Source organism: Anabrus simplex, chromosome 3 (genome assembly GCF_040414725.1).
Source record: "Anabrus simplex isolate iqAnaSimp1 chromosome 3, ASM4041472v1, whole genome shotgun sequence".
Lineage (NCBI taxonomy): Eukaryota > Metazoa > Arthropoda > Insecta > Orthoptera > Tettigoniidae > Anabrus > Anabrus simplex.
In genome coordinates, this window is record NC_090267.1 from 120,639,414 (window position 1) to 120,653,676 (window position 14,263).

At 41.5% G+C, this 14,263-nt stretch overlaps 1 protein-coding gene across 1 annotated transcript in view; it reads left to right on the top strand.

Annotated features, from left to right (window-relative positions):
* LOC136866682 (protein O-mannosyl-transferase TMTC1) overlaps positions 1 to 14,263 on the top strand; it is a 1,311,158-nt gene that overhangs the window by 538,137 nt on the left and 758,758 nt on the right. Inside the window, exon 4 of the mRNA XM_068226806.1 lies at positions 11,211 to 11,220. Coding sequence (XP_068082907.1) covers positions 11,211 to 11,220 — 10 coding nt within the window. The remainder of the gene's footprint in view (positions 1 to 11,210; positions 11,221 to 14,263) is intronic.

The window sequence follows — 14,263 nt, forward strand, 5'->3', positions numbered from 1 at the left end:
TAACTGAACATTGATATTGGCATCCTGCAATGATTCTCTGGCTTCATTAGCTGATAGGATTTTGGACTTTTCAAATCCCACGTTATCTCTATAGGTAATTCAGTCCCATGAAATCATCGTTGTACGTCACAGATGGACCGAATTTCTCGCCTCTCTATAAACAGTGTACTTACAGAAAAAAATACACTGATGTTCATAAAAACCAGAACACCTTGAAATGCTGGGGATAGGAAGTTCATATTCACTGGACACGAGCATTAGTATGTTCTGAAAAAATGATTAGCATTGAACCATGTCGGTCTTCAGGTTCAAAGTCCACATCGATATCTCGGCGCACCACCACCGACTGATAAAATGTGCCTGCGGCTCTCGTCGCTATAAACAGAATGTAATGGATCAGTATGACTTGAGCAAACGTTCAGTATGCCTCGCAGACGTATGTGAGAACCGTACTGTTTGAAAATGGGCGTATTGTTGGCATGAGAGAACGTGATGCATCCATCCGAGAAATTGCTGCTCATGTGGGACGAAGTGTGTCGGCAGTGCAACGGATGTGTACAGAATGGTTCACTGAAGGCCGTAGAAAACCACGCGATAGGTCTGGTTGCACCACCCAGATCAACCCGCCCCCCTCCCCGAGAATATCGACACCTCACCCGGATGGCATTGCAGGACTGATCTGCGTCATCCTCGGTTCTGGCGCAAGTGTGCAACAGTGTAACACATCACTAACAGGAGTAACAGTCCGTTGCCGTTTATTACTGTCTGGGTTACCGGCGTGTCGTGCACTTCTCCGCCTACTTTGACTAATGTGCATAAACATGCTAGACTGCAGTGGTGTATGGAACGACATAACTCTAGACAGGAAAGGCAGCAGATAGCTTCTGTGTGTTTGAAAATGATGGCCACATTTTGGTTCACCGCAGACAGGGGGAGAGGCATCAAATTGACTCTATTCGCACAAGACATACGACGCCAACTCAAGGCCGTGTAGTGTGGGGTGCTATTAGGTACAACCACAAATCACAGTTGGTGGGTGTCTAGGTACTGTGACCAGTTTGACCTACGCGAATGGCATCCTGCGACCCCTTGCCATACCCTTTCTGCACGACATGCCAGTCCCCATATCACAGCAGACAATGCGCGACTACATGTTGCTGCACGAACACTGGCTTCTTGTTGTCAGAGGATGTCAGACTGTTGACCCGGCCCGCCCGATCACCGGACTTGTCGCCAATAGAAAATGTGTAGTATATGGTTAAACGACGGGTACGGCACTGTGACAAAGTTGCAACCAGCAATGATGAACTATGTAACTAGGTGAATGCAACGTGGATGGGTATACCCCAGGACGCAATTCGCGCCTTTTACGAGTCAATGCCATCATGCATGGAACAAGTTGTCAGTGCCCATGGAGGACCCAGTGCCTACTAGGCAACAGGACACATGCTGGACCTAGGTGTCTGAAATGTTAATCTCTTCTGCAGAACATACGAATGAACATATCCTGTGAATATGAAGTTCTTATCTCTAGTCTGTCAAGGTGTTCTGTTTTATTTGAACATGCGTGTAGAACCCGTTCCCGATCGAGATATTTGTCACCATAGCGTCAGTATGGGCACCATGGTGGGTTACGCTGGCACTGTTTTACATATGTTACTAGATATCCTATTGATTCCAGAAACGCTGAGGTCCCTCGCTAGAGGCGGCACATCGCTACGTTGGACAAAATTGATAACTTTTTGCTATCTGTACGTGAATGATTGGTCATCCGAAACACGAATTTTACTTGACATAGGAACGGATGTGTTAGTTTTACCTTCAAATGTACACGACGAGGAGTAGCTAGCAAGCGTCTTTTATATGCTGCTAACGGAACATCTATTCCAACCTGTGGCGAATGCCTTATGCATATCAAACTATCATTGTAACCTGTGTTTTTCTTGCCATTTACAAATGCTGGACTTAACCAACCGCTGCTCGGTGCTGATTTTCATAATAATTACGGATTGCAGGTGGATATCAAACACAAACAACGAATTGACACTTCTACTAACCTTGTCAAATTGTCTGCACTAACACAATGCTCAACTTCCGAAAGTATTCATTTGCTTGCTCCTTACGACAAATGTTCATCTCTATTCATGGACTATCCATGTTTATTCCGTGTCAGCCCCAACTTTTCTACACCAGATATTAAATTTTCTCATACCACTTAAACTGAAGGCCCACCAGTCACGGCAAGGGCAAGGTGGTTGCCACCTGACAATTTCGCTCAGACCAACGCTGAATTTTTTAAAAAAATGAATGACCTGGGGATTTGTGGACCTTCCAGGAGCTCTTGATCGAGGCCCCTCCATTTGGTCCCTAACAAAAGATGAATCATGGCTGCCATGCTGAGATTAGAGCCCTCAGTGCCATTACGGTTTCGATAGATTTCCTATACCTCACCGACATGACTTCAACAACCGGTTATTTGGAGAACAATTTGTGGTAAAGTTAACCTGATTAGAGCGTTCCACCGCACACCTATTGCAGAAGAGGGCGCGCTTAAAGCTGACATTGTAATTCCCTTTGGCTTATTCGGATTCCTCAAAGTACCTTTCGGATTTCGAAATGCTGTTCTGTTGTTTCAGTGACATATCGATTCCATATATTTGGAGACTTGGATTTTCTTTTTCTTCTTAGATGATATTCTTGTTGCCTCTATTAATGAAGCTTGCTGCTGGAACGCTTAAATAAGTACTAAATCATAGCAAATTTCTTTAAATGTATTTCCGGTGCCTCAGAAATTTCCTAGGATGCACTATAATATCTGCTGGAATTAAAACACTACCAGAACGCGTTGAAACAATTACCTCCTTCCAACAATTTCGGACCATTGCTGATCTACGGTGGATTCTTATATTGATAAATTTCTATCGTCGTTCACTGCCGATTAAAACTTCAAATTATCGCATACTCTTCAACCTTTGTAAAGACTCGTTCAGACGTCATAGTCGGAAAGGTCAATGGGCACCAGAAATAGAATAAGCTTTGAAACAACTTAAGAAACAGATTGATAGTTCCACTCTCTTTGGACATCATTCGTGTGGCCTATCATGGGAAATAATGTTTGATGCTTCAAACTTTGCAGTAGGCATTAGTTTCGAGATGAAAATCTGGAATTTCTGGAGTATTGCTAGCATCCTATTCTACAAAGAACCACTTCCGTTAACGTTGCATACTGACTACAAACCTCTAACGTTTGCCTTCCAAAAAGCTTTTCATAGGCACTTTCTACAACTGGATTTCATGAGCCAATTTCCTACTAACCTACCATACCTTACTGGGGAAGATAATATCCCAGTCACCCAGGTGGCAGATTCTCTGCCTGTTATTTTCCCGGCCGTTTCTCAAATGATCGTAAAGAAATTGGAAATTTATTGAACATCTCCCCAGGTAAGTTATTCCAGTCCGTAACTCCCCTACCTATAAACGAATATTTGCCCCAATTTTTCCTCTTGAATTCCAGCTTTGTCTTCATATTGTGATCTTTCCTACTTTAAAGACATCACTCAAACAAATTCGTCTACTGATGTCATTCCACGCCATCTCTCCATTTTCACTAAAATTTGTATGACCACCAATTATGCTTGCCATCATATTATCCTTAGATTACTTCTTTGCTAGATTCAATTTTCTAGTAAGTTCCTTCAATTTCTCCTTACTTCCACAGACATTTCTAACTCTATTTCTTTCCAGCCTGCACCTCCTTCTTTGTGTCTTTATTCCTCTGTTATAATATAGTGGATCTTTAACATTCCTTACCATCTTTAAAGGTTCAAACCTAATTTCACATTCCTCAACAATTGCTTTAAACCCCATCCCAGAGTCTGTTTACATTTTTCTTTACCATTTTACTTTTTTAAACTCCCTAATGCCTGTTTTATCAGCCATATGGTACTGCCCAATAGTCCTAATTTTAATACCTTCCTTTCTTTCACATTTATTTTTAACTACGAAAGAACAGCTTCGTGATCACTAAATCCTTCTATTACTTCGATTTCTCTATAGAGCTCATCTGGTTTTACCAGCACCACATCCAAAATATTCTTCCCTCTAGTTGGCTCCATCACTTTGTGAATCAGCTGCCGTTCTCGTATTAACTTATTTGCCATTTATTGTTCATGTTTCCTGTCGTTCGCGTTACCTTCCCTATTGGCATTTGGTAAATTTAGATCACCTGCTACTATCACATTCCTTTCCATATCGTTTCCCACATAGCTGATTAACTTATCCAATAATTCTGAATCACCGTCAGCGCTACCCTTTCCCGGTCAGTACACTCCAAATACATCAAGTCGCCTATTATATTTAGAGATGAGCCTTACATGTAGAACTTAATGTTTGTCACCTTTTTTCGTAGCTTATACATTCTTCTTTCACCAGAACGAATACTCCTCCTCCTAGCATTCCTATCCTATCTCTACGATACACGCTCAAGTTCCGTGAGGACATTTCTGCACCCTTTATATCATATCTCAGTCATGATTCAACTCCTATTACAATATCTGTAAGTATATATCGATTAAATTAGTACGATTCTTTTCTTTTCAATACTTCTACAGTTGAGCACTAATATTTTTTATGTCATCCGTACTTAACTTCCATTTCTCTGTACCCTTATCCTACCTAGGCCAGCCCGTTTTGCTGAATGTACCTGTCCACAACCATTCTAAACAAATTTCCTAACTTATATGTACCACTGCGTTTTAGAGTTTTGCATAGGTTATTGATGTTGTTCCTTTGAAAGCCTTTATCTGCCTGATGTATGATGTTGTTATATTCCCTCTTAGCATCTTATGGTTTTGGGCCATGTTCTTTCTGATTGTTAGGATGGCTGTACGATTTTCCGTGCTTTTGTTGCAGTTCCATTTCACCCGTGCATGCCTTCTCTGCTCTATTGCCTTATCACATGCCGGAGTCCACCATGGGTGTTTACTCCTTCTGCTTGCAAGGATGCTTTCTGTTGCTGCATCTATCAGGCCCTTATTTAGATTAGGTCAATCCTTTTCATTCTTTTTTCTTGGTAAAGTTGTTCTCTTTCAACTGGGCTGGATTAAATTTTGGGACTTGATGTAGTTGTTACCTCTGCACTTCGTGAGTGGAATGAAATTTGCTTTGACCAAACAGAGGTAGTGGTCTGAATCAATATTGGCACCTCTCGATTCCTTGACGTTTATTATTTCCTTGCTATTCCTTCTACTGATGGCATCGTGGTCTATCTGGTACTCTCATAGCAAGGGATTGCGACATATCCAAGTCTTGGCTTTTCGCGGGAGGTGTCGGATCGCTTTTGATTTTAGAACAAGGTTGTGATTCATACACACATTGATCAACCTATCACCATTACAATTGGTTCTCTTATGGGCCGGGTATTTCCCGACTATGCCCTTGAACCTGCGCTCTTTACCAATCTGGGCGTTGAAGTTCTCCATCAAGATAACCATGTGATGTTCTAGAATCTTATCGATTGTCTCTTCTAGTTCTTCCCAAAAGCATTGGAAACTTTCAATATCACTCTTATTAGTATAATTGGTAGGTACCTGGAAGTTAACAAACGTGTAGGCTTTGTTGAGGCTTCTTAGGGCTATAGTGGACGTTCTTCCATTGGGAGATGAGATGGAGATAATGGAGTTGAAAAATTTGTTGTTGACTATGAAGCCTGTATCCAGGTTAGGCATATTCTTCACCACTCTCTGACTGGTTTTCCCTTGTAGATCCTGAAGCCTTGTGACTCAAAAGGTTCTTCGTCACTAAGTCTTGTATCTTGCAAAGCCTTTATAAGGATGTTGTGTTTTGTCAGGACGTCTAATGTATGTTACAGTTTTCCCGTTTGTAGGGGGGAATCAATATTTATCTTTGCGGGATAGTTGATGTGTTTCTTCCTCTTACATGAAGCTGCAGGCTCCCCAGAATTCGGTGGTCTGCTTGCCCCACTGTGACTGGGCGTGGATTTGTTACCACCTGGGGTAGATTTCCATTTGATCCACGTTTCCAGAGTTAACCGAAGGTAACGTGGTTTTTAACTATCAAGGTTGTAAGCCTTGATGCCCCCAGCACTTATCGGTATACTGAAAAAGCTTCCCGCTGGGATTGGTTGTCCAACTTTCCACTGGGTTTCTCAGCTTAACAGGGGGGACCTCCTGTAGGTTACGTGCGGAACTTGTAATAAAAGAGGCTAGTTGGATTCTCTTGCTGAATCCAATATATTATTGTTGCAGGAGTTTCGCAACGACGCATTTCACTACCAGTTGCTCAGAGTCACAAGAACTCTTCCCAGATCGATTTCTGGGACCCACCTCTGTTCGTTATTCCTGTGGAGACAGTTTACTGCAAGTGTGGTACTAAGCAGACTAACGAGCATCTTCTACTGTGTCCATCTTCTCCAGCCACTTGTACCATTAAAGATCTAATGAGGGCAACTCCAAATGCGCTTGCCGTGGCCAATTTTTGGTCAACCAATGTTTAAAATTTCCTTGTTTAATTTTTGTCTCCCTTACTTTGTACTTCTGACACGCTAAATAAAATAAATTAATTTTACAATCGTGTAAAAATATATAGCTCACCGGGGTGGAATTTTACTTGTTATTACATATTTTTATTTTTTTTGGAACCACTTTGCGTTATTTGGTATGAATTACGACAGCGTTGATCATGATTCTAATATAAAGTTATTGGTTTAGTGTAAGAAAAGGCCTGATGGCCTATAATGACATTTATCTTTGTATCCATTCATGATATAGTACAAGTCTAGGACTTGGAAGGAAGTGACCGTGACCTTACAAAAGGTTAATTCTTAGCATTTTCCTGGGGTGCAAATGGGATACCACGGAAGAACAATATTCAGCGCTGCCGCATGCGGGGCTCGAACCTACCATACTTCGATTGCCAGCTAAGAGAAACACGGCCCGAATTGCGCACCTTACTCACTCGGTGTGTAACGTTACATCTTGGCCAACAACTGCCATACGTACACATAATATGAATTAATGGAACTGCTGCATAATATACCTCTCGGATATGTAGACACTTAAGATACATCTAGGATAAGCCACATTAATTTAATGCTTAATTGTATAATTGTACAAGGAGATTTGCAGACTGAGTCGCTCAGATGATAGAGCTCTCGTTATGCGAGCTGAAGTTGGTGGCTTCAATCTCGGTTCACTCCGGCGGTAATTGATGCTGCTAAAATACTTTGCCTCGTGTCGGTAGATTTACCAGAATCTAAAATAACCTCCTGTGGGACAGGTTTTCGGTATTTCACTGTCTCTGGGAACCGTAAAGATTATTAGTAGGACATAAAACTATTATTATTATCATTATTATTATTATTATTATTATTATTATTATTATTATTATTATTATTAAAAGATATAGAGATGAATTAATTGATTATGATGAAAAATTAAATGGCGTATGGCTTTTAGTGCCTGGATTGTCCGAGGACAAGTTCGGCTCGCCAGTTTCAGGTCTTTAGATTTGAGACCCGTAGGCGACCTGCGCGTCGTGATGAGATTGAAATGATGATGAAGACGATACGTACAACCAGACCCCGTGCCAGCGAAATTAACCAATGATGGTTAAAATTCCCGACCCTGCCGGGAATCGAACCCGGGACCCATGTGACCAAAGGCCAGCACGCTAAACATTTAGCCATGGAGCCGGACAATTGATTATGATAACGTCTGGTGATATTTTTCAATTTGTTTTACATCACACTGACAGCATTTGCCTGGTGTGAAAGTGAGAAACCACGGCAAATCACCTTCAAGTCTGCCGACAGTGTGGTTCGAACCCACTATCTCCCGAATGCAAGGTCACAGCTGAGGTGTCTGGTGAGTAATGATGTGATTCTTACTTTAAGATTTTATTGATTTTACAGTAGTCCCAATAACTACTTTTACGGTTTTCGGAGACGCCGAGGTGTCGGAATTTTGTCCCGCGGGAGTTAATTTAGATGCCAGTAAACTACCGACATGATGTTGACGTATTTGAGCAGCTTCAAATACAACCGGACCGAGTCATTGTCGAATCGGGATGAGAAGAACAGCGCCCTGCCATCCGAGCTACCCAGCCTGGCTGAGAAAGTATAATTGGACAACCATTCCTTCTTAATTTTGGGGGCAGAAAAATTCATCCGCGGCATAACTTCTGGGATATTTAGGTATTTGAAGTGTGTAGAAGGTGAGAGGGAATCGCCCGTGGCCTATAAAATAATCTGTCCTGACATTCGCCTTAGTGAGGTGAATGGGAAACCACGGAAAACCATTCTCAGGACAGCCGATGGTGCCCACCGCCTCCCGAATGTAGAGAAGTAAAGTCACGATAAAACCGTGGCCATTGTTAGCCAAAGCCACTCTGTTCGGTGAAAGTAAAATTTACAGCTACGTTGCTACAATGCGTACCGGTACCACAATTATTGGTAGTGAAATTCATTTCTCTTGAAACGATTCTCCACCTACCATTTCAAGCAAATTTCTTACCGCGATAACGAACACCTGTTCAGAATTACTTATTTGCGAAGTCTTTCCACATTATAATGCAATAGTAACTTCTGGGAGACTGCGGCCAACTGTAACAGGGGAGATGGTAGACCCTTGTGGTCAACTGTAATTATGTCTCTGATTTGAGGGTTGTTGTAGACGGAAGGCACATTCCTTACCGTGCTCCTCGCTTATGGGAATACCTATGCATTAACCATGACGTCGTCTGTATGCGAATGTGTATAACCTTCAGGCTTGTAGCACAATCTCCAGTGTGCTCCCTGTATTGTCAGTCGAAACGAACAGCTGTCAGTGTAACGGAGCTTCGATATAAGTTGAATGCTTTCGTCGTAACAGGTCGTAACAAGAGAAACAATTTTGAATTAACTATGAATGCGTGAATATGCATTAGAACTGGGTGTTGACGTGCTAATGTGGCCTTGAGAGCCCACCGCCACTGAATGTACGTGGGAAGCACCATGAAGGATGTAACACAGAAATAATTATATATATAAATAAAATTGTAGGGGGTCCGCTGTCTGTAATTTCTTTTGTTTTGCCAATTTTTCAGATATTTATCCGTTTTAGGTCAACTCAAGACCGAAACGGTGGTTTTTATGTTTCGTGTCTGTTTGTTTGTCTGTTTGTCTGTTTGTCTGTTTGTCTGTCTGTTTGTCTGTTTGTCTGTTCCAACATCACGTCGAAACGGCTGGATAGATTTCAACCAAACTTCATATTTAGAGTATACTCATCCCGAGGAAGGTTTCGATATGCATACATTTTAAAATCTTTGAATAGACGGGGGGTTTATAGGAAAACCAGAATGGTTTTTCCACCATCACGTCGAAACGGCTGGATAGATCTCGACCAAACTTCATATTTAGAGTATACTCATCCCGGAGAAGGTTTTGATATGCATACCATTTTAAAATCTTTGAATAGACGGGGGGTTTATAGGAAAATCAGAATGGTTTTTCCACCATCACGTCGAAACGGCTGGATAGATCTCAACCAAACTTCATATTTAGAGTATACTCATCCCGGGGAAGGTTCGACATGCATATCATTTAAAAATCTTTTAATAGACGGGGGGTTTATAGGAAAATCAGAATGGTTTTTCCACCATCACGTCGAAACGGCTGGATAGATCTCAACCAAACTTCATATTTAGAGTATACTCATCCCGGGGAAGGTTTCGATATGCATATAATTTTAAAATATTTGAATAGACCGGGGGTTTATACGAAAACTAGAATGGTTTATCCACCATCACGTCGAAACGGCTAGATAGATCTCAACCAAACTTCATATTTAGAGTATACTCATCCCGGGGAAGGTTTCGATATGCATATCATTTTAAAATCTTTGAAAAGACGGGGGGGTTTATAGGAAAACCAGAATGGTTTTCCTCCATTTCATCTTATATTATTGATTTTCTGTAAACTTCGTTTACCGTACGGGAAACGTCTCTTCATTATAAACAACTTTCGTTATGCTCATAATTTACCTTACTCTTCACATGACGGAGAAATTTATAATTTTCCGCTGGTATCATGCTCTGCATTGAGTGACAGACAGACCGACAACGAACCTACAGGTTACCATGGCAAAGTTTCTGACTGCATGCCAGCAGGGAAGTAACGTATTGCCATTTTTCTCATCATGCTTTTAAATTCGTGGTTGTTCCTTGGGTAGAAGACAAGAGAGGCGTCAATCGGCCTACCTGCGGGATATTGGCGGAATATCGTTGGTTGTTATAACCGCCCTCGAATAGAATAAGTAATAACACCATTAGTCATCTTCTTCTTATTTGTTTACCTAGGAATCACTGGACCTAAATTTCTCCTCTGTTACCGCTTTATTATATCCATAATTCACACTAGCATAATTTATTGAGGGGCATTTGATTTTCCAATACATTCACTTGGCATTTACATATTTGTCGTTATCCGGCTGTCCTCAGTTATAATCCATTTTCTATTACTTTCAACTTTTTTAACTGTATTATTTTCTTCCTTAATTACGCCGTATGTACGCGAGTGCTAGAAACTACTGGATGTATTTCCACCAAGACTCATATTTAGAATACGCCTGTCCTTGACAGGTTTTAGGGCAAATATTGTTTCTAAATCCCTGAACTGACTGGGGGTTTATACGAAACAGAAACAGGATTTTGCACTTCCACAAAATATACACAACCAACGTTAATTTAAATCTACCTGCCTTGGTAGAAATTAATTTCTAAACCTTTTTTCTCATGTGCATCATTTCGATACGAGGATTAATAAGGGAGATATCATTAACGGACCGTTTTTCTGTACAAGCCCCATCGGACTTAACTCACGAGCGGGTGCGTGTAAAGCGTATTCCTTACAACTTGAAAACTACTGAAGACATTTGAACCAAAATTTATATTTAGCATCCACCTGTCCAAAGGTAGGTTTTAAACGTAAATAACATTTCATGTTCCGGAATGGACTGGCGGTTTATAAGGAACCGAAATGGTGATTTTACTCTTCCACAATATATACAGAACAAGACCAACCTGACTGGAAATCGACCAAACGTGATGGAATTCCACCTCTAAACCTTTTTTTCATGTGCATTTTTTCGTCAGGAGGATTAATAAGGGAGATATCATGAATGGTCAGTTTTGCAGGTTAAGTCCAGCGGACATAGCCACAAAGGTGTTTTACATGGATCAGATTCCTTATTTATATAAATCAAATCGTAACGACTGTGTGCCACTACACTGACTATTTTGGCGAAATTTTCGTACAGCTTTCCGTTTAAGGGTTAATAATGACCATCTGCACAATTTTTGGTTTAGTTTCCTGAAAGTCCTAATTTTTAACCGCCTCGCCCTAAATCCAGATTGCGGCATAATCTGCCAGAAGAAAAACAGGAGATAATTGAAATTTGACAAAATTATACGTTTTAGCCTGTAACGAACGGAAAACATCCTAGATTATTACATTTTTCACTTTTTATCCCCGAAGAATATCGAAATATGCAGGCAACTTTAATGATGGTGCAGACCTTCGGAAATTTCTATCACATAACAGATTGCACAATCTCCGTTCAATTTGGAAAGATCTACAACCTTGGTCTTATGACTTTTTGCCGTATCTGTATCCCTTTTACGCTTGATTTTTCTCTATTAATCGATGTTAAGTCAGTTTGGAATTTTCACAAGCATAATTCATACTTTCGATTACTTATATGAAATACAGAATCATCAAACTCTTCACGAAAATTGGCCCACCCAGTAGCCATATGTGAGCCAAATGCTATGTATGTAGCTGTCACATAATTATCCGAAAAGTAATGTAATGTGAGATAATCTTACAAAAACGTTACCCTGTTCCACGTTTCTAACTCAATCTGACCCTAGAATAGATGACATATCATAGGACCAGCCATTTAGGGCACTAAATCCGGCGTGTCTTATAGTATAATTCTTTGTCGATATGACGTACGTTTAGTAGCAGTTAATCTGTAAATGAAGGTCTTCAATATTGTAAACACGCATATACTTTCGTATGTCGATCTATATATATTCACTGATGTCGATTTGTAGCGATCGAGAAAGGGTGGGTCTGCTAATGTAATCAGTACTCCCCACACCGACTTTGACTGGCTGTATGAATGGGCCCTTCTCCAACTCCTGTGTAACTGTCATTAGTAAGGAAGGTCTACAATTGTAATGAATAGTTCGCTTCTCGATTTGACTTGCAGAAGGCAAGTGAGCATGCAGTTTTGTGTAAAACTTCCCTACCCGATTGTGTTTGGCAGAAGGCAAGGGTGCCCGCCATTATAAACAAATGTCCTCATCTAAAATGTGACTGGCATTAGGCATAGTGGCCCGCTATTTTGATGGAAACTCACCAACTTGGTGTGACTGGCAGTAAGGTAGCTGGAAGTAGGAAAATGGACCTGGCATTATAATGATAACGGCACAACTCAATTTTGAAAGGTGGTAGGGAATTTGCCTGCCATTATAATAAAATCTCCTCGACTGTAATCTGTTTGGGAGTAGGAAATGGGGCCTGCCATTGTAACGAACACTCCCAACTTGATTGTGACCGCGCAGTAGGCAATGGGGCCTCCAATTATAATGTAAACTTCCCAACTCGATTGTGAATGGCAGTAGGCAAGTGAGCCTGCCGTTATATCACAAATCCGTAACAAACACTTTACATTGGAAACAACGTATGGGGACATCCCCATGCTCTTTCTCGGATAACGCTAAGAGACATGCAATTTTAAAGCAATCTTATTTACTGCATGTACACTGTTTACTTCGATATTCGAATACAATGTTGAACACCGTAGCGAAGCACGGGTACAGTTGCTAGTTCTAATTAAACGTCGAAGATCTAATAAATTCAGGGCCGAAAGGGAGAAGGTGTTAAGCAAGTGGGGTCACTAATATCTTTGAAATGTGAGGCTCTAGTTGTTTACTTCTTTAAGTCACCTCTTATAAAAGCTGGAGATAATGTGAGTGCGTGTTATGCCCCCTACGACAGGACTAATGAATGTCTTGCTGCTCACACACACTTGGTTGGAACATGAAATGAAAACCTTCAATCTGTTATCCTGTCATTGAACGGGTCAGGGATGTAATGAATGAAGCATATACAGGATATAGGGTATTAGTACGATGGCGTCGCCACTCCTAAAGTGATTTATAAATGACTGATAGATGCAATGAAATGAGAATGGAGAGTGTTTCTGGAATGAAATATGACAGGGAAAACCGGACAACTCGGAGAAAAACCTGTCCCGCCTTCATTTGGACCAACAAAACTTTCATATGGAGTGACCGGGATTTGAACCACGGTATCCAGAGAGGCCGGTGCACTGCCGTCTGAGCCACGGAGGCTCACTTCGTTGGAAAATATAAGCAGGAATTCGATACACTTTTAGAGTTATTAAGAAATAATGTAATTTATCATATCGTATCGTAATCTGTTTACCTAACAGGGTCGGTTTTTTCCTCGGACTCTGCGAGGGATCCCACCTCTACCGCCTCAAGTGCAGTGTCCTAGAACTTCAGACTCTGGGTCGGGGGTTACAACTGGGAAGGATGACCAGTACCTCGCCCAGACGGCCTCACCTGCTATGCTGAACAGGGGCCTGGGTGGGGGATGGGAAGATTGGAAGGGATATACAAGGAAGATGGAAAGAAGCGGCCGTAGCCTTAAGGCATTTGCCTGGAAGAGAAGTGGGAAACCACGGAAAACAACTTCCAGGATGGCTGAGGTGGGAATCGAACCCACCTCTACTCAGTTGACCTCCCGAGGCTGAGTGGACCCCGTTCCACCCTCGTACCACTTTTCAAATTTCGTGGCAGAGCCAGGAATCGAACCCGGACCTCCGTGGATGGCAGCTAATCACACTAACCACTACACCACAGAGGCAGACAATGTACGTTATAACGAGTTAACCTTCTCATGAAAGCCAGATAGCAAGCGGATTATGGAACTGTGAAAAGTGCCATCAGCACAGAATACGAATGTCTCTTATTCTGAAACTGTCTCCATTTTAATGAACTTCCGTCCCCTCACGTGGCATGTCTATCTACTAAGACAGCATAGTTGTAGCTCATTTTGCTCGTGGAAGTACCTGCGCGGCCAGATTAGACTTGCTAACATTTAGAATTATGGAATGCTAGGATTTCCGGAAATCCCAGGAGAGATGTGGTGTAAGCCTGCAACTTTATGAGCTCG